The following is a 27,365-nucleotide window of genomic DNA, read 5'->3' on the forward strand; positions in this document are numbered from 1 at the left end:
AGATGCAACCTATTAATATGAGAATAAAGCATAGTTTAAATATAATGTAATACTTTGTATAAATTCCGAAATCAAATACTTTTATGGATTCGAAACTACAAATGAAAAACCATCTTTGTTCCCAGACTGAACACAGTTGGATCCGCATTTCGTTCGAGTTTAATTCTGTATTCCGTATTTCGAACGTTTTGTTTATTTCGATCGACTTATTTTAACAGGGTGTCGACTTAAAATTCGAATAAAAATTTCCTAATATTCCAGTAATTTTCAAATAAATTTCCAGATGTGACTAGTAATACTCAAGAGTGTGGTAATGGATCCACGTTTCATCCATTGTCACAAAACCCTTTAACAACGCCGCACCGGCTGTTGGATCATCAACGCGCTGCTGTTTTTGTTTGACGGTCAGCTTTTTCATGTCCAAAATGTCGTAAAAAATTTATCCCACTCGTTCTTTTGAAATGGCTACGGCCTCCCCTAACTCACGTAACTTCACTTTACGATCGTTCAAAATGCATCGATGCACTCGTTTTTCGATTTCTGCATTCGTAGCCTCATGTTTCGGCCCACCAGAGCGAGGTGCATCTGCAGTGCTTGCACGGCCCATTTTAAATTCACTAAACCACAGATAAACTGTTGTTCTCGAAGGAGCAGAAGTGAAATAACATTTCGTCAATCACTGCATTGATTGTTCGGGAGTTTTCCCCATCAGGAACAATGTTTGATCAGAATACAATATACCTATTTTTCCATTCTCTATACGAATGCTTCGGTAGTGACACTCAAACAATTGTAGTTTGTGAACAAATAAACGAAATTTCATGAAACTTCACGCATAAGCTAGTGACAGATGAACCTCTCGAAATTAATCTTGTTCATTTTTCGTGGCGCCATCTGTTGAAAAATCTCGGGACTTTTCAGCCCAAGTAGTAATAGAGCCCATTGAATTGTTTGTAATTTTTGATTGAGTTAAACGATGACTGAGAAGTGTCGTGCAAGATAAGAAATTGGATTTATGACACCAGACTTTTTTTTTTAATTCGTAATTTTTCACAAGCTACATAGGTTCTAAGGAGCCAAACTCTTAACACTCCTATATTCGCGTGAAATATCGTAATTTGTTTACTCTGGAGTGTGCGTCTCTGCGATATTGCTATTGTATATTTGTAGACGTTATTGGTATTTATTCAAAGAATAAGATACAGTTGAGTGAAAAAAACTCATCTCTTTTCACTTGTGCGATGCACGCCTCATTCTATACACACACACACTCATACACATCAAATTCTAGCGCCCTCTTTGTCTTTGCTCGTTCTAAGCAAAGCATAACAGCGCGTATACGCTTGTGTGAAGAAAAATATTTCAACAGAGAGAGCCATCAAGATTCAAGCGCGCAGTATAGAAAAACGGCGCAAGCACGGCGAAAAATTCAGCGCAAAACTGGGCGCAAAAGCAGCGCTAACAACAAATCATTTCATCTGTGTTTCAGAGCGTGCTCATTCGCCAGAGCGCATGTGTACACAGGGAGTGGGAGCTCATCTGGGTACAAAAATCTTGTTACACATCAGGGCCCTGCGGCCACCAATCCTTCGTACGTTCTCTCCTTTCCGGCGAAGCTCCTGCAGTGCGGCGATACCAAAGTGACGGGATTCAAGATTCAAGGATCCTGTCGCCATCCAGGATATTTTGCGATTTACAGTTCCGGGACCGAGTTTCCATTCGTCGTCCTTTATTCTTTGCCGTCTGTTCCGATCCGTATTTCCTTTTTGATTGTTCGTAGTAATTTGTTTCTCACCATGTCACCTTACTAGGGTGTCGATGGCTAGCTTCGTGACGGGTCTGCCAGAAAATATTTTTTCTTTAAATTCATTCAGTTTTAATAGTCATTTAATTCAGCCACCTTATTGATGCTCGGTCTGTCAGACCTATACGCGAGTATAGGAGTGTTAATTATATTTTTATACTACTAAATATAAACATTTTTCCTTACATCTATGGCTAATCAGGTAGAAAACCGTTTACTCGCGGCCCACTCGTGTTTAGAAGGATAACATATTTTCTTCAGGAAACTTTTAAGAAAACATAGATCTGAGTTTGAAGCTAACCTTAGGAATAATCGAGTGAAGTCACCGGCCCCATTCATCTTCGTTCCATTCGCATTACAAGTTAGCGATGGTATTTTTACGGACTAAAGAATAAAATTCATTGAATGCGATTTGACGCTGATAAATGTCACCATCAATTAAACCCACCTTTGCTATATGTCAGCCCTCCCGTTACCTGGAATTGAGCAATGTGAAGGGATCAAGTCAAAGGTGATGACATATCAGCGTCTGGATAAAACACTCAAAATTTCTCGTATCTTTTCAGGGAAATAGAGTGAGCTTTTTCGGCCTCACTGAACCGATAACTTCAACAGAGCTAAGACTATCCGTTACAATGTAATAGTCGTCAAAAGGTCGCGAGGCGACGTTGTCCAACGGATTGTGTATGGCTGCCAATTCAGCAATATATACTGAGCAAGGTAACTGAAAGTTTTGGGAGGCACTGGAAATTTCGCTGTACACTCCAAATTCGGTGGACTCGTTCATAGAGGACCCATCAGCAGTGGCGTCGAGTGAAGCTTTGGCACCCGGGGCGGAAGAGTCGATTTGAACAAAAGAGGACTAAAAAATGAGCTCAGGGGGAGACCTACTCAGCCCTATTCTGTATTCCGACGGATTTCCATTTCGCTCGAAACAGTTATTTCGTTCGAGTGATAATTTCGAACGTTTTGCCCATATAATATTCAAAGAGAAACAGATTAATCGAAATGCCAAAACAAGTCGAACGGAATACAGAATTGAATTTTATCAAGTCGTTAAAAATATTTCGAATCGGTCGAAATATAGAATAGAGGTGACTGCCAAATCTCCGTAGGAAAAAATCAAATGTTACTCACAAAGCAAGTTTATAACATATTATTCAATAGAGACGGCAGACCCCGAGAGTGTAATTTGTCTGACAAAACCTTTATTGAAACATGATCAAAAGCCCCTTTTATGTTTCAAAATACTGAAGCCATCTGTTTTTTTATGCCCAAGCTATTGAATTTCTAAACAACACAAAGTAGAACAATCATTCCTTCCTTTGCCCCTGCGGAACTAATATTGTATTTTTGGGAGTGGACCATTTGTTTCAACCCATCTATCAAGTCGAAACAAGATCAATTTTTCCAACAATTTCCGTATACATGATAGCATTGCTATTGGGCGGTACGAATTGTACGAAGGGTTTTTCGGGTTTTTTAATAGCTAACTCGTACTTATCTCCAATCATCCGGAACAATATTATGTTCCAGAAACTGATTAAATAAATTCAACAATCGATGTTTCGCCACATCAGGAAGGTTTTTCAACAAGTATGCCATGATTATTGATTCAAAAAAATACAACCCATTGAAAATAGAAATCGTTATTAGTAGGTAGTCACTACTATTGGGGTCATGTATTACATACCACTTGCGATCTAACGATAGTGAATTAGATCAAAGCGAGAGGTACTATAGCACTTGGGATAGCAGGAGGTTTAAGTACACGTGTTGTTTCCCCAGTGTTCAAAATTGTCATATTGAAGCTGGTACAAAGGTTATATATCAACAATGAATGGCTGTTGTCGTACTGTCCCCCCAGGCAGTTCCGTGAGAGTTGAAATCTCCCAAGACCAACCGTGTCTCAGGAAGAAGTGAGCTCGGAGGCGCTTGCCATTAATTGCCATTAATGCTGGAAATCAAACTATTATCATTATCGCTTACCCCAAATCCAACTCCTGATGGTCCTTTTGAGCTGTCCCAGTATCTGATCTCATGGAGACGGTATTTTTCTGCTATGATGGCCTTGAAATATTCTAGCAGAACGGTCGAGCTCGCCCCGGATCGAAAGTTGTTCTTGATACCGTTCTCGACGAGAACAGTTGGGAACCTCCACTCGTTCGCACCAAACCAGTATTGTTTTGCCACCGGGGGAGGTTGGCATGCCCCATCGACTGCAGAATCGTGTTGCTAAGGGTGGTCAGGTGGGTCTCCCTTCTACCGCTGGTTTTAGACAAGAAACTGGCAGGTCGGCTACGATCGCCGAGTATATGATTAGATCGAAAGAAGGTTCTCCAATTTCGGCGCAGACAGAGGTAGTTGGATGCGTATGACTCGTAGACTGCTTGTGCTGACCACTTTCTCCACATTATCGTTGAAGAATTGATGTGCGAACGGGCTATCAATGACGATGTACGGACAAAAGATCACAGCGTTCGCTGTGAAAGTATTCCTCCTTTCGTAGACTGCGATTTCCTTGGCCACTTCATTTATCCACGGATAATGCACAATATGGAAGAAACGACAAAAGAATCACTTAACCGACCACGAAGTCAATAACGAGGAATGTCGGATACTTTTATGTATCCGATCCAATATGTGAGAATTTGAGCGAAGACGTACGAGTAGCGAAAATGAACACGCTAGCGGTGAGGTCAATACGTCAATACATCGCGAGGTGAGGGTTGAGTTCATTCGACACGGCACTAAGCAGGTTTTTTCTCATCGGCTAGCTACAGAACAGTCGTCGTACCGTAGTATTCCCACGAACCTCCGATAAGCAAAGGAACTATAGCAGCTTTTCCAACCGGTTCCGATGCATTTTTCGGCACAAACGTGGTCACACATTGGATCACGATTTGGGGATTTCGAAACGGAAACAAGAAACGAACCACTCGAAGGAGAATCGAGCGTTTCACGGTTTGGGTGAATGATGCGTTTGTGTATTTTCACTCCTAACTCCGCACATAGCTTTCTTGCCTATTTTTTTTCTTCATGGCGCCTTTTCGAACGAAACCATTGCGTTCTCAATTGAAAAGTTCCTACTAACCTAAAACTCCTAACCTAAACAAAGCTCTTCTTTCGCTCCAAGCGACTGGGGTGTCAGTTTCACTTTCCCTTACGTTAAAAAATATATTTGAATCACATTTGCTGTGTAATAACCGTTGCTTTCTGGTGTGCAATAGTTATACTTCCTTGCTATGGCTATGCTTAACCGGTCTGCTTCCACTAATCTAATCGCAAATACAATGATTCGTTCCTCTTAAAGTGTAGATTCTATCGTGATTTCGTGCAAAGATACTCGTACTTGTATTTCATCATATCTGGTTATTTTGTTCCGAGTTAAGTCGAAGAACTGACTCAATTGCGAATTTCGACAGGCTACATGATCATGGCGATGCTATTCCTAGGCTTTCCGGTTACATGAGGCTATAAACTATCGCAATTGAGTTCGCTCCTGTTTCCGCTGTCGGATGAACGTAATTGCGATTAAACAATAAATAACATTCAATAAAACAGCTAACATGAACCTAATATTAGTATGGTTATCGTTTACTAGTAGTGTTATTATTGGTAGTTTGTAGTGAACTAAAACAATATATGCTGGTGCTCGCAGTTTTGGTTACACTGTATGTAAAAAATTAAACGAATGCAATAGTTTGCCCACTTTCACGCGCTATAGGAACGTTTAGTTGATGCGGCTGTTTGCAGGTTTTTACGAGATTTTCTGTTTCGGTCTCCCATATTATACTGTACGATATATGAAATATTGAATTGTTTACACCGTTTTAACTATTAATGTGTGTGAATTTTTGTAGTTGGCTGCTTCTATGTGTTTTATGGATTTCTTATTTGTAGACAATTGTAGGTTTAATAGTATTGTTTTTTTTTCATTTCGTGTTAAACACTCACATGCGTTCACAGTACGCACACTTGCTAGCTGAATCATTAATGTACTCTACTGACCAAAAAAAAAGCTCGCTAAATTCAATTGCAAATAATGATTGTGATGAGAGTCAAATTCAAAAAAGAAAAAAAAATGCTTTCAGGTTTGTCCTTGAATAATGGCGAACGAGTTCCCAATTGTGTTAGTGTTTCCTACTATCCCTACTACTCCAGGGAAACAACCTAGGTTCTATGTGAATAAATGGTCTCAAAATATCATCCAAAACCACGTCTAACGATTTGTTTAAAATAACTTCCAATACTGAGAGGTTCTTTCGCCACCGCAGCTCAGAAACATGGATGTTGGTCGATCTATGAGTAAGGCAAATTCTTTGGATTTTTTAGCAATCTCCTTGTCAAAAATCTGAAACATAAACAAAAAAAAATTGCAGTTTCGAGGCGGCAATCGCAGGTGAACTTACGTCACTCTCGTTGATCTCCAGCACGGAGGCCAAATCCCACTCGACGCTTGGAAGTGGATTGGAGATGAACTTGGCTGCCGTAGCGACCGATGGCAGTACGTGCGACTGTAGTGTGGCGATTTCCCACAGACAGCTTTCCAGAGCGTTTGACTTCACCGGATCGCACTCGTCCATGATGAATGGATCTTGGGACACTGAAAAGGATAGCAATGGAAAAAAATGGAAACAAAACTAGAATGGGTTCTAAAATTCTATGTGTTCTAATATCTTCGACGATTTTTCATTTCATTAAAGCGAGAAGGCGATAATATTGGTGCCAAAACGAAAATTGACCACAATGAATGTAGGTTGCTGAGACGTTGCTGGAACAATACAAATAAATGCGCGCAATGGTTTCCAGCCAGATTATTCAAATTCGCAAAATGTTGTATGCTACATATCGCTTCAGAATAATGAGAGTGCATCAATCAATATACATCTCCAAACTATTTTGATTCCAATACGTTTGCTGTTTATGCAAGTATATCTGCAAGTTCTTGTTGCGTTTGTGACGGATCTTGATCGAGTAAAGCCTCCAATTCTTCATCTTCAAACTTTTTTGAAGGTCCGGAACGATCTTCTTCTTCCAAGTCAAAATTTCAACTTTCAAACCGTGCAAACCACGTCTGACACGTTCGCTTGGTTGCAGCATGGTCACCATAAACTTCAACCAAAATGCGATGATTTTCCGCAGCTTTTGACGTGGGACTACGTCTAACCGGAGTATATGGGGGGTAAAATGAAAACCTAAACACAGAACATGCAGGAAAAAATGAAAGATTCGGAATGCTTATAACTCGAACATTTCTTACTGGATCGGAAAGATGTTTGCATCAACTGATAGGGAATATTTCTACGCATCTATCGCAATTAATAAAATGTTATTTTTCATTAGATAAACAATTGAATAACTGTAAAACGTTAAGCGTTATAAAAACGCCCTAACTACCTCGCTTTGATTGGCCCGATTGACGGTTTCCCCAACACAGCCATCTAAATCAAGCAGCGTTGGGGAAATCGGCATGGCAAATACATGGAAGTATGGGGACTTTTATTCTCATCGAAATGTGTTCCCTAACACAGACTTCAAAACCAAGCAGCGTTGGAGAAATCTGCATTACCAATACATGAAAGTCGGGGGTATTTTTGTTCTGACTGAAATGTGTTTCCCTAACACGGACTTTTAATCCATGGAGCGTGGGGAAATTGGCATTGCGAATACATGTAAGTCGTGGGCATTTTTGTTGCGACTCTAATGTGTTTCCTTAACGTAGACTTGAAATCAATGGAGCGTGGGGAAACTGGCATTACAAATTCATGCAAGTCGGAGTTTTTTTTTGTTCCGATTGAAATGTGCCCTAAAAGCCCCCGCAGACTGCAGGCTTTTGTTGGCCGATAGTTTGACTGGTCCACTTAATCAGTACAAAGCGACATGCATATGCACACACTTCACCGATTCAGTATCGGCAAACCGCATTCAAACTGTTTTGTCAGTACTGGCGAGTTTTGACCTGCGGCCATACGACGATTGTTTATTGATCGACAGTTCAATTCGCTCTCAATTTTGGAATCCGACATACATGCCGTGCGAATCACTGAGAATGGAATGTACCCAATACTCTCGGATTCTGTTTTTGATTTTCCTTCTTCGTTGTCAAACGATGATTAAACAATATGCGTTCGACGTACATATCAAAATCGAAACTGAGTGCCTGAAATTCATCAAATCAAGCGAATTCGCGGTTCAAGAAGTACGTACACTTGAGAGATGCAACCTTCAGAGGGAAATGTAAAATAAAATAATCGTTTGATAACTCTTCCGTTCACATATTTTGTCGTAACGTAAAAGAAATATCATTAAATTTACTTATAACGAAGAACATAATCTATCATAATGCATGAATTGACCTTATATGGCATTTATTCAATCTTTTCACTCACAACTGAATATATTAAATTCGGAAATTGTTTCATTCAATCAAAAAGTCAATCAATACAAACAAATGATTGCTAAGCTAAGGTAGTCCCACGTCAACCTTGCGGTTATATCATAGATATAACCCACCCATTTTTTCTTCATATTGAAGCAATGAAGTAACACTCCCCGCAAAAACACTCTAGTTGGTACGAGATTTGACATATTCGAAGTGGCAAAAAACTATGTTGTTTGCGCTTCAACTTTTTGACATATACTGAAAAAGTTAGGCCATCTGTTGTGAAACCGAAGAAACTTACCGGTACACCCAATAGGTTGGGGAAAAAGTAATCCATTATTTTTGGGTGAAATTCGGAACTATTTTTAATATGCTTCGGATTGTCCGATTTGGGTCAACTATGCACCGTTTTGTTGTAAAATTTCTAAAGGTAGCTTCATAATGTCATTATTAGGTCTTGGTCTTGGACCTTATTGGCGGAAGACTCTAGCTGTAGATTTTTACAACCTTCTCTTCATCCAAATCTCTAATCACTCAGGAAATTTGGCAATGCGAAGAACGTAATAATAAATTTCCCCAACGTAATAATAAATAGTATGATTGTTAGAAACGTATGAACCTACACATTCCATGTTAAATTAATCTCAAATCGATCACGAATTCAAGTAACTGGTAAGAGCCTCTGGGACTGTCCCTGCTGCAGTGTCCTTGGTAATTCCAGTAGTGTAATGTGTGTTCGATACACCGACATTTACGCTCGTGATTTTCTTTGATATCGGTTTCTGATAACAACGCCACCGGGCTCGAATTATATGCCTCAGGTTAGCAAACACATAAAGCTTCCGCATGTTCTCTGCTGTTATACCCCACGTCTCACTTGCATATTTCACAAAAATTTCACATTCGAGTTGAAAATTTCAATGAAAGTCAGGTATAGTACCAGTTCGTCAACTGGGAAAAAATGCAACCCAACTAGCGAAATCCCTGCCACACCGATTCTTGCCAAGTCCTACTCCACCTGGTCCAACCACCTCGCTCGCTGGGCTCCCTTCTTCTTGTCCCCACCGAATTCGATGCGAACACCATCTTTGAGGGGTTGTTGTCCGGTAATCTTGCAACATGCCCTGCCCATCGCACTTGCCCAGTCTTGACGACATTCTGGATGCTGAATTCACCGTAGAGTTGCGCCAGTTCGTGGTTCATGCTCCTTCTCCATACTCCGTTTTCCTGTACACCACCGTATATTGATGTAAACACTCGGCGCTCAAAAACACCAAGTGCTTGTGAATCCTCTTCGAGAATCGCCCATGCTCCGTTCCCATAGAGAACAACCGGTCGGATTTAAAGGATTTGCACATGGTAGACTTCGTACGGGGTCGGAGTTTCTTGGATCTAAAGGATTTGCGGAGCCCATAGTAGGTGCGACTTCCGTTGACCATGCGTCTTCGAATTTTACGACTGGCTTGTACGTCGTCACTTTACTTCCATTTCGGAAGAATGTCGGGAGTGAAAATTGAACTCGTGACCTTCAGCGTGAGAGATAAGGATGTATGGACATCTCTCTTGTTGTTGTCTGTTGTTATCAAATAGACAAGTAGACAAATTTCTCTACCACCTCGAGCTTGTCGCCGTCGATCACAACACTACTAACATGAAGAATTCTGTTACGATCAGTCCCTCCATGTATTTAGTATTAGACGCATTGATCTCAAGCCCAATCAGTCCTGCTTCGCTTCTCAGTCGGGTATACAAGCCCGCTTCCGTCGCATGTGTTCTTCCGATTATATCCACGTCGTCGGCGAAGCAGATAAACCGATTTGTTGAAAATCGTGCCCCGCATGATGAAGGCCGCTCTCCGCATAACACCTTCCAGCTCCACGTTGAAGAGCAAATAGGAAAGGCCATCGCCTTGTCGAAGTCCCCTGTGAGTCTCAAATGATTCCGACAGATCGTCTCGATCAAATGGTTTTTTAATGAAGACAACATAATCCACACACTACACCGCACAACGTTCATCGTTGCCTGAATCAGTCTTGTTAGCCTTTGGGGAAAACCGTGTTCGTCCATGATTCTCCATAGTTGTCATCGGTCGATTGTAACATATGCGACTTTGATGTCGACGAAGGTGTGGTGCGTAGGGATCTGATATTCGCGGTACTTTTGGAAGATCTACCGAAGTATAAAAATCTGGTCCGTCGTCGAGCCATGAATTCGGCCTGATAACTTCCCACAATTTTGTTTACTAAAATTTATAGACGTCGAAAGAGGATCTGAGACAGAATTTTGTAGGCATCATTCAGGATCGTGATAGTTTCCACAATCCAGCTTGTCACCTTTTTATAGATGGGACAGATTACTGACTAAATACTGAGATCCTGACTCAGTACCGGTGCATATACTTAACAATTTTTTCCAAAACTTTCTTGAAGAGCTCCGCTGCGAGGCCATCGTTACTAGCTGCTTTGTGGTTCTTCGACTGATTAATGGCCTCCATAACTTCACCTATCATTGTTCCTGCACCTTTCGGCCCGTTGCACAAAGCCATTGTGCGAGGTGCTTAGTTTCTTGAAGAACTTCCGCGGTTCTCGAGAACGATAAAGCAACTCCATCTCTTCACACTCTTTCTCTTCCAGGCGACGCTTTTTTCCCGAAAAAGATGTGTTTGCTACTTTCGCTTGAGTCTGTATCGTTCCACGTTTTGTCGAGTCGCTCGTTGCAGAATGGCTACACGTGCTGCATCCTTCTCGCTCAGAAGCGCTCGACACTCGTCGTCAAACCATTCGTTCCGTTGTCCTCGTTGTTCATACCCGATGATGGTCGTCTCTACTGTGCTGCTAATTGCTGCTTCCAAGGTGTTCCAGCATTCATCGAGTGGAGTAGCATCCAGTTCGTGTACCCCCGGTAACGCAGCTTCAGGACACTGCGAGTATGTTGCAGCAACGTGTAATTTAGTATGGTTACGAAAAATTGGTCTTCTGGTTTTTCAAAAGCTTCGCGTCTTAACAAATACACCATAAACGAAGATAATTATTATATCCTACACTGTGCACATCGAATTGAAGAAAAATGTACAATACGTACAAAATGTACAAAATGTTAGGGGTTTGGCTCCTTCAAACTTATGTACCTGTAAACACAAACGATTTAAAAAACTGTGCACATCATTTCTCGCCTAACATTTGAAAAGGTCCTATGTAACATCCACATCAACTCGAGAAAATTAAGTTGAAGATCGGAACATTGTACCCCGAATTGTTTTAAAAGGAATCGAGCTTTATCATTACTTTTACTACTAGCAGTCAATAAAAACTCTGAAAAACCAATCGTAACTGTTGTTGTTAGGATTACAACTAACAGCAAAGACCCCTCGACCGTTCGCCTCACGCATGCATTGCCAACATCTACACACAAGACATACAAAACAATAGTGAATTCCACACAAAGGAAAAAAGGTTCAATTACAACAATAGGATACACAGAGTAAACACATAAGTTATTATAATACCCTAAAATTTGCATGCAAAGTTTCCTAAACGCAGAATAAGTGAAATTGTATTTGTTGCTGTTTATTGTTATTTGTGAAGATTAAAAGTAAGTAATTGTCCATTGTTCTGTAAGCATATAAATTACAATAAATATGTTTACAGCTTCGAGCTAACTTTGAGCAAAAATCAAGTTTGCTTCGGGGAATCCGAATCTTCAGCAACAAAATCTCGAAGTTTTATGGTCGAGAAATAATGCATCGGAGGTCCAACGTTCGTCAAACGAGATCCCAAGCGAGGGCGTTGCGAGAGCGACAAGCAAACCTCCACATCGGCAGCGACCAAGCGCTATTGCGTGATCCAGCTAAAGATAACACCCGCGTTAAGTTATCTTCCGACAATGAACGCGCAGAAGCGTTCGATTGTGCTGGATGTCAGCGACCGAACAATAGTGAACCAATGGTGCGATGTCGAGATTGTCAGTGCTATTGGCACTATTCATGTGCGAATGTGAATTCAACAACAGTTCATATGGAACCATTCGTCTGCGCAACATGCATTCAACCAATCCGTTTTGCCCCAATTCGTCCTTCTTCTAGTGCCTTGAGTACCCACAGTGTACGACAAACACGAATATCCCGTGAACTAGAGAGGTTGGAGGAAGAGAGACAATTGGAGGAACAAATTCATCGGGAACGAGTCGAGCAGGAGAAATTGCTCCAAGAAAGGGCTAGACGAGAAACACTTGATCGGCAACGGCAATTCATTGCCCGTAAATATGAGATCTTGAGTCAAGGGGATGAAGATAACGACGATCTGAGGAGTGGTAGTAGTAGTTTTCGCAATAGTAAAATCCGGAACTGGCTGGATGAACAAGCAGTTTCTGCGGTCCTCAAACAATCAACTCCGCGCACTCCAAAAGAAGCCACTGGTGGACAAAATATTCGTATGCTCAACTTAGCGGACCAGCTAGCCGCAGTAATGGATGTCGAGACCACTGGTAGCATAACTATGGAAGACTCGCTTGGCCAAAGAGATGAAGGTGCACACGCTGTGGAACGTAAATTACTCCAGGATCCTGTCTACCCTCCGTTATCACCGGTAAACGTTCGAACCTACTACGAGTTCTTAGAGGAACCTACAACGGGGGCCATTCCTAAGGTGATCAAGAATGAGACGTTGTACGAAAAGTAGCGGTCTGAAACTCACAATATTCGGAGACTTCAGGATTTAAAGGCAGAGCACAAGAAGGAAAATGATATACGACGGAATCGTGAATTGGATTTAATTGAACAGATGAAGCAGATGGAGCTTCAGAAGCGAGAAGAACTGGAGGATCAACGAGCGAAAGAGGCTGATCTGAAAGCGAAACTAGAGCAGCGGGAACGTGAACAGGCGCTCATTGAGGAGAGGAAACAGAACGAGATGGCCGCAGTGCAGAACGAACTGAAGCGGCTGAGGACAATCGAGCAGCGGTTCCTGCAGCAGAACTATTTTCATCGACAGCAGCAGATGGTTGACGGCCACTTAAGTGGGACTGAATTTGTTCCAGATGGATTGTGTCCAAGGTTTCATCAGCGAGCAGCATCAGTGATAAATGTGCAGTCATCGGTAGCGAACAACCGACCAGCAGGAACAGTAGGTAACACCCCCGTACCCCTTCGTACCAACATGCCACCGGTGAGTGTTCAGAATTTGATTCCAAACAATTTACCTCACACTCAAATAAACACTAGCCCCTCGTATTTGTGTCATTCTTTTATTGAAAATGGTTTCCCATCGCCGATCAGTACCCCTATGGGTGATCGCAGCTGTTACAATATAACAGAAACTCCTCCAATATTGCCGTCCCCCCATGTTGCGTCTGGTCCACCGAACCATTGGTCTGTCCCGAGTTCATTTGTGATAAATCCACCTATGTCGAGTAGTGAAATTTTGTCAGCAGAAGTTGCCCCATCGTCCCAGCAGTTGGCAGCCAGGCAAGTCGTGTCGAAGGACTTGCCTGTTTTCTCCGGAGACCCAGTGGACTGGCCACTCTTCTACAGTAGCTATCAACACTCGACTCAGGTATGCGGCTATTCAAATTCGGAGAATCTACTTCGTTTGCAACGAAGTCTCAAAGGTCGTGCCAGAGAGGCGGTTAGCAGCTTTCTACTTCATCCCACAACGATACCTCAAGTGATATCAACGCTGCAAACTCTGTTTGGGAGACCCGAACATATCATCCACAACATGATTTCGAAAGTGCGAGCAATCCCTGCACCGAGGGCGGACCGACTCGAATCGCTTGTGAGCTTCGGTCTTGCGGTGCAAAATCTGTGTGGACATCTAAAGGCGATCCGGCTGGAGAAACACCTGTCGAACCCCATGCTGTTGCAAGAATTGGTCGATAAGCTGCCGGCTAATGTTAAACTTAGTTGGGCGCTACACCAGGAGCAGGTGCCGATGATCGACCTCAGTGTGTTCGGCGAATACATGGGGAAGATTGTATCAGCCACTAGCAGTGTAACCGGTTTCAGCACATTCTCGCAGAAACCATCGAAGGATTCCCGATCCAACGAGAAAGCTTACGTGAACTCTCATACGACTTCAAATGAACGAGTAGGCGAACGTGACGAGAACGCATTCAATCATTTTTCAGACAAACAAACAACAGGAAACAATATGTGCCCGGCATGTGGAGTTGGAATTCATCAGGTGGCGCGATGTCTGTCCTTCAAAAGACTTTCTCTCGACGATAGGTGGAAACTGGTAAAAGAATACAAACTCTGTCGTCGCTGTCTAACGCCACACGTTCGGTGGCCTTGCAAAGGAGAAGCCTGTGGGATCAACGGTTGTCAGAAAAAACATCACTGTCTTCTGCATTCGGACTGCCCGTTAGCAGCAACATCATCAACCCAAAAGTCAACGAACGCGACTGTTACGGTTCATCGTCAAGTCAGCTCATCTACATTGTTCCGAGTTCTTCCGGTGACGTTATATGGGAAAAATGGCCAGGTTAACACATTGGCATTTCTCGATGACGGCTCATCAATCACTCTGGTTGAACAGTCGTTGGTTAATGAACTTGGAGTGAACGGCCCATCGGAATCTTTGTGCATTCAGTGGACGGGGGGTGTGAAGAAACAAATTGCAGATACAAACCGAATACAACTCCAGATTTCCGCAGTAGGTAGTAACAAGCGCTTCAAACTTGGTGAGGCGTATACTGTGGAAGATCTTGGACTCCCAGAACAGTCCTTGGACTTCAGCGACATGTCTTCACGATTCAAACACCTCGAATGCTTGCCGGTACAGAGTTTTGACGCAGCAGCACCGGGAGTTCTAATTGGCTTAAACAACACACACTTGTTGTCTACACTCAAGCTTCGCGAAGGTCGACCAAATGAACCGATAGCGACGAAAACGCGTATTGGCTGGTCAGTTTACGGAAGTCAGCGTGGAACTGAAGGCAATATGCAGCATCGACAGTTACACATTTGTGCGAAGACCGTCGACGAAAATCTGCATGATTACGTGAAGAATTTTTTCTCCGTTGAAAGCCTTGGAGTAGCACTTGTCCCTCAGGTGGAAGGAGTCGACGAACAACGAGCTCGTAGAATCCTAGAAGAGACCACGGTGCGTACGACTAGTGGAAGACTTCAAACAGGGCTGATATGGAAGTATGATGGAGTAGAATTACCTGATAGTCGACCTTTGGCGGAGAAGAGGTTGAGGTGCTTAGAGAAGCGGCTGTCCAGGGATCCTGTACTGTACAGCAAAGTTCGTCAGCAAATGTCAGACTACTTGGAGAAAGGCTATTCACACAAAGCAACCGTCGAGGAATTGAGTCGCTTCGATCCACGTCGCACATGGTATCTCCCTATCGGTATAGTTCTCAATCCCAGAAAACCGGACAAGGTGAGAGTAATCTGGGACGCTGCAGCCAAAGTCGAAGGTATTTCATTGAATTCGATGCTGCTAAAGGGCCCAGATCTTCTAACTTCGCTTCTGTCTGTATTGTTCGGGTATCGTGAACGTGAGGTGGCAATTTCTGGAGATCTTAAAGAAATGTTCCATCAACTTCTTATCCGGGAGGAAGATCGTTGCGCGTTACTGTTCCTATGGAGAAACTATCCAGAGATGCCAATCGAAGTCATGGTGATGAATGTTGCGATCTTCGGCGCGTCGTGTTCCCCAACACAAGCTATATTTGCAATGAACCTGAACGCTGAGGAAAACGAAGTCGACCACCCAAGGGCAGCCATCGCAATCAAGCACCATCACTATATGGACGACTATTTGGATAGTGTCGATACGGACGTGGAGGCTGTTAAGTTGGCATTGGAAGTAGCGGAAGTTCACTCAAAGGCTGGCTTCGAAATCAGGAATTGGTTGTCGAACAAGAAGACGGTGCTTGAAAAAATCGGCGAAGTGAATCCTAAGTCCGTAAAATGCTTCACTACCGACAAGGAAATGGACAAAGAGAGACTCCTTGGGATGATCTGGCTGCCGGAAGAAGACGTATTTTCGTTTGCGCTCAGTTTCCGGGAAGACCTGCTGAAAATAGTATCAGGAGAAACAATTCCGACTAAACGGGAAATGCTAAAAGTTACAATGAGCATCTTTGATCCTCTAGGTATCGTGGCAGCCTTCGTTATACACGGGAAGGTTCTTGTTCAAGATGTCTGGAGGTCCAAAATCGACCGTTGGAAACAGTGGCTTGCTGTGCTCCGCAAGATGAATACAGTCAAAGTCGATCGCTGTTATTTCCCAGGGTACAACCCTGACTGCTATAACTTCCTGAATCTGCACGTCTTCATAGACGCTGGCGAGGAAGCCTACGCTGCAGCAGCCTATTTTCGCGTTGTGGACAATGGTCGTGTTCGTTGTATTCTGGTGTCTTCGAAGACGAAAGTCGCTCCACTCCAACCCCTCTCCATACCTAGATTGGAGTTGCAAGCCGCAGTACTTGGGGCTCGTTTGCGGAAGACGATTGAGGAGAAGCATTCGCTCAAAATTCAACGCACCTTTTTCTGGAGCGACTCCTCTACAGTCATCGCATGGATTAAATCGGACGCTCATCGCTATAGACAATTCGTGGCCTTTCGAGTTAATGAAATCCTCAGCCTGTCATCCGTTCAAGAGTGGCGGTGGGTGCCCACAAAACTCAACGTTGCTGACGAAGCCACTAAGTGGGGAAAAGGACCATCTTTTGATCCAGACAGCCGATGGTATCGTGGACCTAAATTTCTGTATGACAGCGAACACGAATGGCCAAGGGATTGCAGAGAAGAAAATAGCACTACAGCGGAGGAACTTCGTACAGCTTTTGTTCATAAACATCACGTTATCGAGCAAGTGGTAAAGTTAGAGCGATTTTCTCGGTTGGAACGACTGCTACGGAGCATGGCTTACGTCGTGCGATTCATCGACAACGGAATCCGGTTGATCAGAGAAAAACCGTTGCAGTTGGACGCGTTAACTACGGAGGAGCTGCAGAACGCCGAACGGTGTCTATGGCGAATTGCTCAGAGCGATGAATTTCCGGATGAAGTGGCAGTGTTCAAACATAATCTTCAGTCGGACCCAACACATCGTCGTAAACTGGATCGAAATAGTCCCCTGAAAAAACTCACTCCAGCAATCGACGAGTTCAACGTACTTCGTGTTGACGGTCGTATTCAGGAAGCAGATTTCGTTGACTACGACACCAGAAACCCAATCATCCTGCCTAGAGGACATCCGGTAACCGACCTCCTACTGGACTGGTATCATCGAAAATTCCAGCATGCAAATGATGAAACAGTAGTAAATGAAGTCAGGCGGCGTTTCTATATACCGAAGCTGAGAGTACAGGTGCGATTGGTGAGGAAACGATGTATGTGGTGCCGAGTGTATAAGGCAGCCCCGGCTGCACCCAGAATGGGACCACTTCCAAAAGCCAGACTGATGCCTTTCCATCGTCCGTTCACTATGGTTGGAATTGATCTTTTTGGACCTTACATCATCCGACCACCGACAGGAAGAAGTTCCCTGAAACGGTGGGTCGTTTTATTCACCTGCTTGACAACCAGGGCGGTGCACTTAGAGATTGCAGCCAACTTATCGACGGATTCCTGCAAGAAAGCGATTCGTCGATTCATCGGCCGCAGAGGTGCTCCACTTGAAATCTACTCAGACAACGGGACAAATTTTGTCGGTGCGAGTAGAGAGCTAGTGAAGGAAATTAAAATTATCAATAAGGATATCAGCAGCACGTTCACCGACACCCAGACTCAGTGGCGGTTTAATCCGCCGTCCGCACCACACATGGGGGGATGCTGGGAAAGGATGGTGCGTTCAGTAAAAGCCGCTTTGGGAGCTCTCCCAACCGTTCGCACACTCGACGAGGAGTCATTCGCAACTGTACTCGTTGAGGCGGAGTTCATGGTCAACTCAAGACCTCTCACTTTCGTCCCGCTGGAAACCGCTGAACACGAGTCGCTCACACCAAACCACTTCCTCCTCCTCAGCTCATCAGGGGTACGACAGCCGATCAAGACTCCTGTGGACGAAAAAGCCGCAATCCAAAACAGCTGGAACATGATTCAGAACACGCTTGATCAAATTTGGCGGCGATGGGTCAACGAATACCTCCCAACCATTACTCGAAGGACTAAGTGGTTCGAAAATATCAGACCTATACGAGAGGGTGAGCTAGTTGTATTAGTCGACAATAATGTTAGGAATCGGTGGCTAAGGGGTCGGGTGGTACGAACATATCGAGGTAAAGATGGTACAGTACGAAGGGCTGATGTACAGACATCCGGCGGCATTATATCACGACCGGTCATCAAACTAGCTGTTCTCGATGTGAAGGCAGAATGTGACGCCGAAGCAGGAGTTCTGGCGACACAAGGGGGGGAATGTTAGGATTACAACTAACAGCAAAGACCCCTCGACCGTTCGCCTCACGCATGCATTGCCAACATCTACACACAAGACATACAAAACAATAGTGAATTCCACACAAAGGAAAAAAGGTTCAATTACAACAATAGGATACACAGAGTAAACACATAAGTTATTATAATACCCTAAAATTTGCATGCAAAGTTTCCTAAACGCAGAATAAGTGAAATTGTATTTGTTGCTGTTTATTGTTATTTGTGAAGATTAAAAGTAAGTAATTGTCCATTGTTCTGTAAGCATATAAATTACAATAAATATGTTTACAGCTTCGAGCTAACTTTGAGCAAAAATCAAGTTTGCTTCGGGGAATCCGAATCTTCAGCAACAGTTGTTCTGTGATTTTAGTCTAAAATTTAAGCTTCCGAGCGAAAAATGTTACATTGGACGCTTTGACTTACCGCGTTTGCACATTGAACGAATTACGTTGCATGATGAGAATTTGAAAATATCTACTGGACCACGGCGCCTAGAAGTATATCCTAAGGTGAGCCAACTTGCTAAAACTATTCTTCAGCCATCTTGGAAGTTTACTGTGTTTTGTTTGTAAACAAAACACAATATGCTTGTGCCCAAGCTCGCTCGTGATCAGTCTGTCTCTTTTACGCCTCAAGCAAATAATTCCCCTTCTGCTTTCTTCCATACTGTTTTCATATGCCGCTCCCATAACCAACTTAGTAACGAAACGGCCTCACCTTAGGATATACTTCTAGGCGCCTTGTACTGGACAACAAACCAAATACTTTAGTAATAATAATAATTCAGTGATTCTCTCGTTATAAAAGATTTGTTTGATGCTAAACATTACAATTCCATAGTCTGTATATGGCTTAAATTCATGAAAATTGGAAGCATTCCCATTTCCCCATACATTTGTTCTGTCCATTTGTGTGCTGTCTATAACGGGCAACTTATGCAGCCGCTAGAATAAAAACAACGAAGAGGGATAGCGAAAAGAGAATATTTGGGAAGTAAACTCCACCCTTGCATAGTGAGTAAACTGTCACTGGTGTATAAGTATTGCATCTCCTCTGAGGAAAATTCTCAGAATATTTATGTGCCCGAAACAACAAAGGTCGCTTATTCAGGTCATTTTATGTTTTATGTTTACCCTAGAGCAGTGAACGCTAGCGAATATTTCACATGAAGTGTGTTTCGATGTTTCATTTTTATCGCTGCAACTGTGTGCATCTATTAGACGCGTGCTTGGTAAATGGCGATGCGCGGAAGACGGATCTTTCGTTAAATACTCAGTGCAATGCGTGCATTGATATAAAGATACAAATTGTCACATATGACCTATTAGTGTATTGTTCTCGCAAAGGCGCAAATCGTTGCTTCTCGAAATGATTCTACAAATCCACGCAAGCCAATCAACCCTTTTCAGGGTCCTCGAAACTTTTTACTAAAGAGTTATTTATGAAATTTCGACGTATTCGCAAATAATATCCGAAATGATAAACCAACAATTTAAAAAAAAAAAGATTGCGTAGTCCTACGCCCTAAGCGGTCGCGTCTCGGATACAACCCCTCGATTTTTTTTATTGAATACAACATAACCTTCGGTGGATTTTTGAATTTCAAAAGTTCTGTACTTGTTATATGCCATAAAAATAGTAAATTCAGTAAGGCGTCGTACACAAATTACATAACGCTAAAAATCCGGATTTTGGACCCTCCCCGCCTACGTAACGTAGGTTCCTATCTCTAATACACAGTAAGTAACGCAACCTCGACTCACCTCCACCTCCCCTCCTCGCGTTACGTAATTTGTGCACGACGCCTAAATTGGAAATAGAAAACGCATGTAAGATTCCGAGGTGTGATAGAAAAATTTTGAGATACGCGATCTCCTGTTACAATACATCCAACCTAACGAATCGACTCCTGATTTTTGCAGTAGGTTTTTTAATGTTCAGCATTCAGTGCAGAACGTTTCGATATGATCGATGTTTTTTTTAAATATTCCAAATTGAAGTTCAAGTCTGAAAGTACCAAATTTTCTCCAAATCGCTAGTTCCGGATAATTGAATCGTTTGTTTGAAAACCCAATAAACGTCACTTTTATTAAAATTCCTTTTTGGCAGTTTTTGAATTCTTGAGAGTACCTAAATTGACTATCAAAATTTCAGAAAAAGTTAGTTCTACGAACCATCTTTAATTGGGGTTTCAAAAAGTCGTTTGTTTGAGAAACCCTATAAGTCCACGTTTCCAATTATCACTACGGGCGGCACTGCGATAGAATTTCATTCATTGTTTACCGATGCCGTAAGAAGCATGCGCAACTCAACTCAATCGGAATGTCTGGATTGCAACTCGGAAACGATCCCGAAATGATCCCGGCGGACAATAGAGTACAGAGCGGAATTAATAAAAAGACGGGTGGGTAATGTCGGGGACATAACCGGAGTGACGTAGGACTATACAAAGGGGACAGCTTTTGTTAAATATATATTTTAAATATATTGTTTTATTTTCTTCTCCTACGTGAATACCTACCTATCTACCTGAAAAATGGATTAGTTTACTGTTTACTCTTTATGAATATGTTGATGGTTCTGAAAAGAACCTTTGGTGTTGTGTTTTTGTTATCACTCGATATTCCCATCTTGTTCGGTTAAACCTTCCTGTTTAGCTATTGCGTTTGCCACTCGCCACAGCTTTCACAGTTGGAAAATTTCTTCCCATCCAGCTTGTGACATGTTGTTCAGTAAATTACATTTAATGCGACGTGCCGGAGAAACACTTTGCCACTCACTGAAACTAATTGTTGCCTTGATGAGCGCCGAACCGAAGCTGCTCTGTTCTTGATGCGGGTTTTCTGATTGTCGTGAGCAGCTTTGCAAGCCAACTCGAGCACTCCGACGGCCGAAACTCTATAATCGCTGTTAAGTATACTGGTGCTCCGGCACCAATCCGTTCGGCCTAGTTACCCTTGCGGAGCAATCAGTGAATGCGACCAACAGGGAAATGGAGACCTGCACGGTTCGAGTGAGACTTTGCCTTTCCCTCAACTTGTCCTCCTTTGTTACGTCTACGATGCCGATGCCGTACAACCACACGGGTTTACGGTTTGAAAGAAAATAAGATATTTTTTTGGGGTCCGCGTGTTTTATACTCTAGCGGTACACACTCACAGGATAGAGATAAATCGGCAGACTCAGCCAGAGGGGCGAGTCCAACGAGACGAACGAATGAGCGTTAAAAGGGAGCGATGGCAAAAAAATACATTCATTACGATTTGTTCGCTCGTTGAATTCACATGCAGGCTAAAAAGGGTCCTTTTCAGGATCACAAAATTATCTTCAATCTGAAGAGTTTATTGTTTTGTTATCACTCGATATTCCCATCTTGTTCGGCTAAACCTTCCTGTTCAGCGATTTGTTGCCACTTGCCACAGCTTTCACAGTTGGAAAAGTTCTTCCCATCCAGCTTTGTGACATGTTGTACAGTAAATTACATTCAATGCGACGTGCCGAAGCGCCACTCAGTGTTGCATTGGAGGCGATTTTAACCTGTAATTGAACATTTGCGATGACAGTGGTACAGTGTCGACTTTCAATGTGGGGTCATAATTTGGATCTCTATGTTTACAAAAATGTCCAGCTAAATAAGTCGCATTACATGTCCGTCCAATTAGCTAAATGTCGAACTAATTGTAAATTACTGTACTTTCAATCTGGAAACAATTTAAGAATTGATGAAAATTGAATAATCAGGAATTTTGGATAATGTTTTAGAAAGCATTGAACTGTATTTCGTAAACTCTTTTTTGGAAGGTTTAATGGCCCTGAAAAGCGCCTTGTTTTATGGAATGGTTCCAATTTAGAAAACTTAGTACTCGTGGTTTTGAAAAAAAACCATTTCGAATGCCCTCGATGCCGCCTTGTTCTGGATTTGCCACCAAAGCAGTTTGTATAAAGAACAAACTTTTTTCTTCTGCTACCTGATGCCGTTTTGCGATTGCGTTTGCCACACGCCACTCGCTGCAACTGCCTGTTGTTGTCTTGATGTCCACCGAACCGAATGTGGTCTGTTCCTAATGCGGGTTTTCTTATCGTCGCGAGCAGCTTTGCCAGCCAACTCGATCACTTCGGCGGCCGAAACTATATAACGCTGGCTAGGTGGACTGGTGCACTGGTACTAACGCGCTCGGCCTAGCTACCCTTTCGGGGAGCTCCAGATCAACACGGTTCGAGCGGGATTTTGCCTTTCCCTTCACTTTTCCTCCTTTACCTCCTTTACATGGCTGCTTAGGTTGGTTTGTTGATGTGTTGTGATGCGATCCGATGTGGTGTACGGTTTGAATGAGAATGATCGTTACGGAAGGAAGGAAGGAAGGTATTGTATTATAGAGACTTTAAACTTTTGCAGTTCATTCGTCTCTAGCCTTGAGAAAGGCCCTTTGAAAACTCTACTCTATTCTACTCCAGCGCTACCACCTCCGCCCTCTTACCTTGAGAAAGGCATTCGATCCCTCGCCGTCCAGCCCGTCCAGCAACGATGTTGTCCAGTCGGTGTCCACACAAAGAATGATCGTTACGGCAGCGGAGCGGGGATTTTTAAGCTGACTGGCTGGCTCGAGAATTACGCATGTGTGAGACTGCGACCAATGTTTCGTTCATTTTTTTCTTTTTCCTTTCCAATCGTGCTTCATTCTATTTCGCTGCTGCTCTGGTTGCCCGTTTTGGTCGGTACGATTTGAGGAGCACAAAATGGACCAATCAAAAATGGGCACATAGTGCATTTTGGCAATGCTTGATATTTCACAATTATTCAATTATTTATCTCAAGAAAAATGAAATGTTATTCGTTATGATAGATGCGTAGATATATTTCCTATCAATTGATGCAAAAACTTTTGCGATCTATTGAGAAATGCTCGAGTTGTAAGCGTTCCAAGTCTTGCATTTTTTCCTACTTGTTCAGTGCCTAGATTTCCATTTCACCCCCTATATCTTCCGGTTAGACGTAGTCCTACGTCAAAAAGGCAAGAATCATTGGAACGGCATACATGTCTAACGCCTTTTTCGGGTTATAAATTCGTTTGACAGTTCTGGTGCAATAAGCGTATCGTTGTGCTTTCCCTGTCAAAAAACACAATGCACCCAAAGTACGTGGAATAAGAAGGTAGTCTACTCCCTGCTTTGTTCAAGTGTGGTAGGCAAAGGAAAAAAGCAAGAAATAGTAATAAACCATCGATCGAATCCATATAAATTTAAACATTTTTTATTTTTTCAAATTATAATACAAGAACTGTCTCCAAAAATGTTTCGAAATGATGAAATAGCAGTTTACTTAATTATTTTAAAATTTAAAACTGTAAAATTATCGCACCTGTACTATAAAAATAATGCAATCCGATAAGCAAATGTGTTGAGAGGTTATATCGAAGCAGTGTCGTTCCCGTTCCCGATCCATGGAGCGAATGCATGGGATAACTGAAAACGTCTCCGATTAGTTTATCTCATTTGAAATTATTCTTTTCCGGCATCGCGGGACGTGGTACTTCAACATTTCGCTGAAGTAAACAAAACCTGTTCAGTATGAAATCGATAAAAACCACATAAAAACTTACTTGCACTGAAAAAGCGGTATATTATCGTGTTTACCGTCGGCACGACTTGCGATTTTGTCTCTTTTCAGGATTTTTGGAACTTTTAAAATCGAGAAATATTGAAAAAACTTCAGTACTTCGAACTAATTGAGGATTTGTTATTACTAACTTCGTTGTGTGTGTAACACATGCGCTCTCCGTGTGTATACACAGGAGATATCCCTTACCTTCTATTCTACGTACTTTGCAATGCACCATTGGATGCTTTGGAAAGGCATAGTAAGCTTTCAACTAAGATCTGTTGAGGTCCCAAAAGAACGGTAAGCTGAGTGGCAGGGAAAGTCCCGTGCATTATGAACATTAAAGTACATAAAATTGATTTGAATCACTTCACAACCGGTAAATATACCGCTGATTCCTCGTTTGTTTGAGAAACCTCCTAAGTCCACCAACTTTGGAGCATTATATTTCGAGATTAACCTGTTATATTGATGAAGTATTGGTCCCAAATAATATATTTTGGGTCTAATAATCGAAACTCATACCAACAAATCGGAGAACCAGGTCAAAATTTTTAGCGTTCGAAAAATCGAACAGCAACTTTGATAATTTTAAAATATTTTTCAAATACAAAAAAAAATAAAATTCATTGAATCTGAAAAAAAAACAAAAGCTCATAAAATGCAAAAGTATGTAAACTTTTCTACAGTATTACTTTGATGGAAAACACACATTGTTATGTAGGAAAAAAAACTATTGGGTTGAAAATCTACAGGGACGAAACAAGATTTTGGTCAATGTTTTTGTTTAGCGATTTTTCGTTTTTTTGTCATTTTCTGTAATACGGAAGAATGGAAAAAAAGCCTTGAAGATTGAGGTTTCCTGTAACGTCAATAATCAAAATTACACCAATAGCTTTGTTCAAAACAAATTATTATTAAAACTTGGTCAACAGGGTGTCTTTGTAATCTAATTAGTTGCGTGTCCGCTCCGCTCAACGATCATGAGCTCATAACTCAGGGCCCCTCAACTGATCATCTTTTAAGAGACGAATGAACTCTCAGAGTTTAAAGTCTCTCTAATTCAATACCTTCCCTTCCTGATCATCTTTGTGTGTTATTCTAGATACTATGCCCAAGCAACAATCATCATGTGACGGTAATCCCAGTCCCTTACCGCTCACATTTTCGGTCTGCTGCATCGGTAATTGGCACTATTAATAACACAACAATAGAAGCCTCTTATCAACAAATATTCTTACGCCGAAAAAGGCAACATGTGTTGTGTATCGATAGAATAGGAATACTTTTACGCCTAAACGGCTACTGTGTGATAGATAAAACAAATGTTTATCGATGGATAGGAATACTCTTACGTCTAAAAATGATAACAGTGCAATATACAACAAAAGTTATCTCAAGATAAAAATTGTACACGAATGAATTCGGCTCTGTTACTGCTGAGTTGCTAAATGAGCCTAATAAAATAAACTTGAGTTAAAAAAAACTTGGTCAACTATTGGTTAAAACGCGTAAATGTCATATCAACAATAATTCACCCTTCAGTCGGACTCACAGAAACAAAAAAACCAAGAATGGTGTATCGGTTCAAACTCACCTTCGCCACCACTGGGATGAAAAATCAATCGCTTAAGCGCCGGATGTCGCATAATCAAGTTTCCGATAAACCTCAGTATGATGACGATATCCTGCGGGGGTGCGATAAGAGCCAGCCGTGCGAGTCGTTTAGCAAATGCCGCCACCAGACCCTCTGGCAGGTGACTAGAGCTAAGGAAGATATCAGCCAGATAGAAAAGACGAGCCTTGAACTTGGTGTGGAAAATTTCCGGTTCAAACATCGAGTACAGCTTCTCGTAGATGTTGGGATAGGTGAGGTTGTGCTGCTGAATCATAACGAAAATACCCTGCAGAGCGAGCATGCTGATTGCACCTCCCACATCCAAAGAGTCCATAAGGAAATCGGTAAGCAGCATTGGTTTGTCTAGATGTGGCAGTATTTTCTCCAGCAGCAAGATCAGCAGCTGTCGGTGGGTAACTTCGTCGTGCTTCCAGTTCATCACACAGGACCATGTCTTGTTGATTTGTTTGCGCACGTAGGGATAATCTAGGTGTTGCATCTGAATGCAGAGGTAGCCGCTTGTCGAGTCTTCGATAAGGTCTTTTCCAAAACTAACAGCTCCAATCAAGCTGAGGAAATTTTGTACGAACACTGTGTTTGGGCTGAACTCCTTTGGCGCTAATGATGGGATAATTTTCCAACAGAAATAGATTATGTCCAAATATGAAGCATACTCCATAAAACGGTTGACAAGATGCGTATTAGCTCGCTCCGAAGACAATATGGCCAGCATAACATGTTTCAACTTGGTCAGTGGCAAATGCGCCTCTCCCGAACCGTTATCAATCGGATTTTCAGTTTCAATTGTAATCAACCTCATAGCAGTGACAAGAGCGGTTACGCTTTCAGCAGACTTTTCGTGGTTAAAAGCTTCCAAAATAGCACTAAAGGATTCCTTGTATTGACTTTGCAACCATTGTTTGTGACACACCTCAGGAGATTCCTCTTGAATGAAAAGAAAGAAAAATTATCAATTATTGAAAAATACGATTGTTTTTGCGACTTATTCCAATTTACACAAAATTGTACTTACCGACAGGCTTTAATGGTTGAACTTCAATACGCATCTCATTTCGTCGTAGCAGTTCAGTGAAAATGGTTTCTAAAGAGAGGAGCATAGGCGTGATGGGTGCATTTCGTGCCGTCGAATCCTTTAGAAAGAAGAACCAATTTAATACATACTTGAATTCACAGAAAAATTCAATAAGTTTTTTTTTTAATTATACATCGCATTTTTACAGCATGGAGGAATTTGATAAGCTGTGGAACGAGTTTTCAGCAAGTTCTGAGCCTCGACAGCATTACTTCCAGACCTACCTTCAAATAGTCGATAATCTCCACCAGATGGTTGGCATTCTTTGGCGACGCTAGAAACTCGCTTACTTTAACCTTCAGCTGCTTGGCGACGGACTTGTTGGAGGAAAATTGAATCAGGATGTTTGCTGCTGTCGGAGACGACATTTTTGCTTTTCCTCTACGCAACTATTTCAAACACACCACCGCACTAGGCTTTTGTGTGCCGTTCCTACAGCTTTCACACTTCACTGATGATGAGTTTTTGACGGCTGA

The 27,365-nt window shown here is 42.2% G+C and overlaps 2 protein-coding genes across 2 annotated transcripts; one reads left to right on the forward strand and one right to left on the reverse strand.

The window, feature by feature from the left end:
- The first annotated feature begins 72 nt into the window (after window positions 1-72).
- LOC129780594 (uncharacterized) lies at window positions 73-12,962 on the forward strand. The gene is made up of 2 exons (XM_055789022.1): window positions 73-11,780; window positions 11,837-12,962. The coding sequence occupies exon 2, from the start codon at window positions 11,927-11,929 to the stop codon at window positions 12,863-12,865; it is 939 nt and encodes a 312-aa protein (XP_055644997.1). The 5' UTR covers window positions 73-11,780; window positions 11,837-11,926; the 3' UTR covers window positions 12,866-12,962.
- LOC129780593 (nucleolar complex protein 4 homolog A) lies at window positions 4,770-27,358 on the reverse strand. Its single transcript, XM_055789021.1, has 5 exons — window positions 27,114-27,358; window positions 26,830-26,947; window positions 25,776-26,741; window positions 6,217-6,410; window positions 4,770-6,158 (listed from the first exon to the last, which is right to left on the reverse strand). Exons 1-5 carry the CDS (start codon window positions 27,255-27,257, stop codon window positions 6,039-6,041), a joined length of 1,542 nt encoding a protein of 513 aa, XP_055644996.1. The 5' UTR covers window positions 27,258-27,358; the 3' UTR covers window positions 4,770-6,038.
- Window positions 27,359-27,365: the final 7 nt, after the last annotated feature.

This window comes from Toxorhynchites rutilus, chromosome 3 (assembly GCF_029784135.1).
Source record: "Toxorhynchites rutilus septentrionalis strain SRP chromosome 3, ASM2978413v1, whole genome shotgun sequence".
NCBI classification, from domain to species: domain Eukaryota; kingdom Metazoa; phylum Arthropoda; class Insecta; order Diptera; family Culicidae; genus Toxorhynchites; species Toxorhynchites rutilus.

Coding starts and splice junctions, on each gene's coding strand:
- LOC129780594 (XM_055789022.1), top strand. CDS start 11,927: ATGCATCGGAGGTCCAACGTTCGTCAAACGAGATCCCAAGCGAGGGCG.
- LOC129780593 (XM_055789021.1), bottom strand. CDS start 27,257: ATGTCGTCTCCGACAGCAGCAAACATCCTGATTCAATTTTCCTCCAAC. Junction 26,742..26,829: donor TCAACCATTAAAGCCTGTCG/GTAAGTACAATT, acceptor TTTTCATTCAAG/AGGAATCTCCTGAGGTGTGT. Junction 6,411..25,775: donor TCATCCCAGTGGTGGCGAAG/GTGAGTTTGAAC, acceptor TATCCTTTTCAG/TGTCCCAAGATCCATTCATC.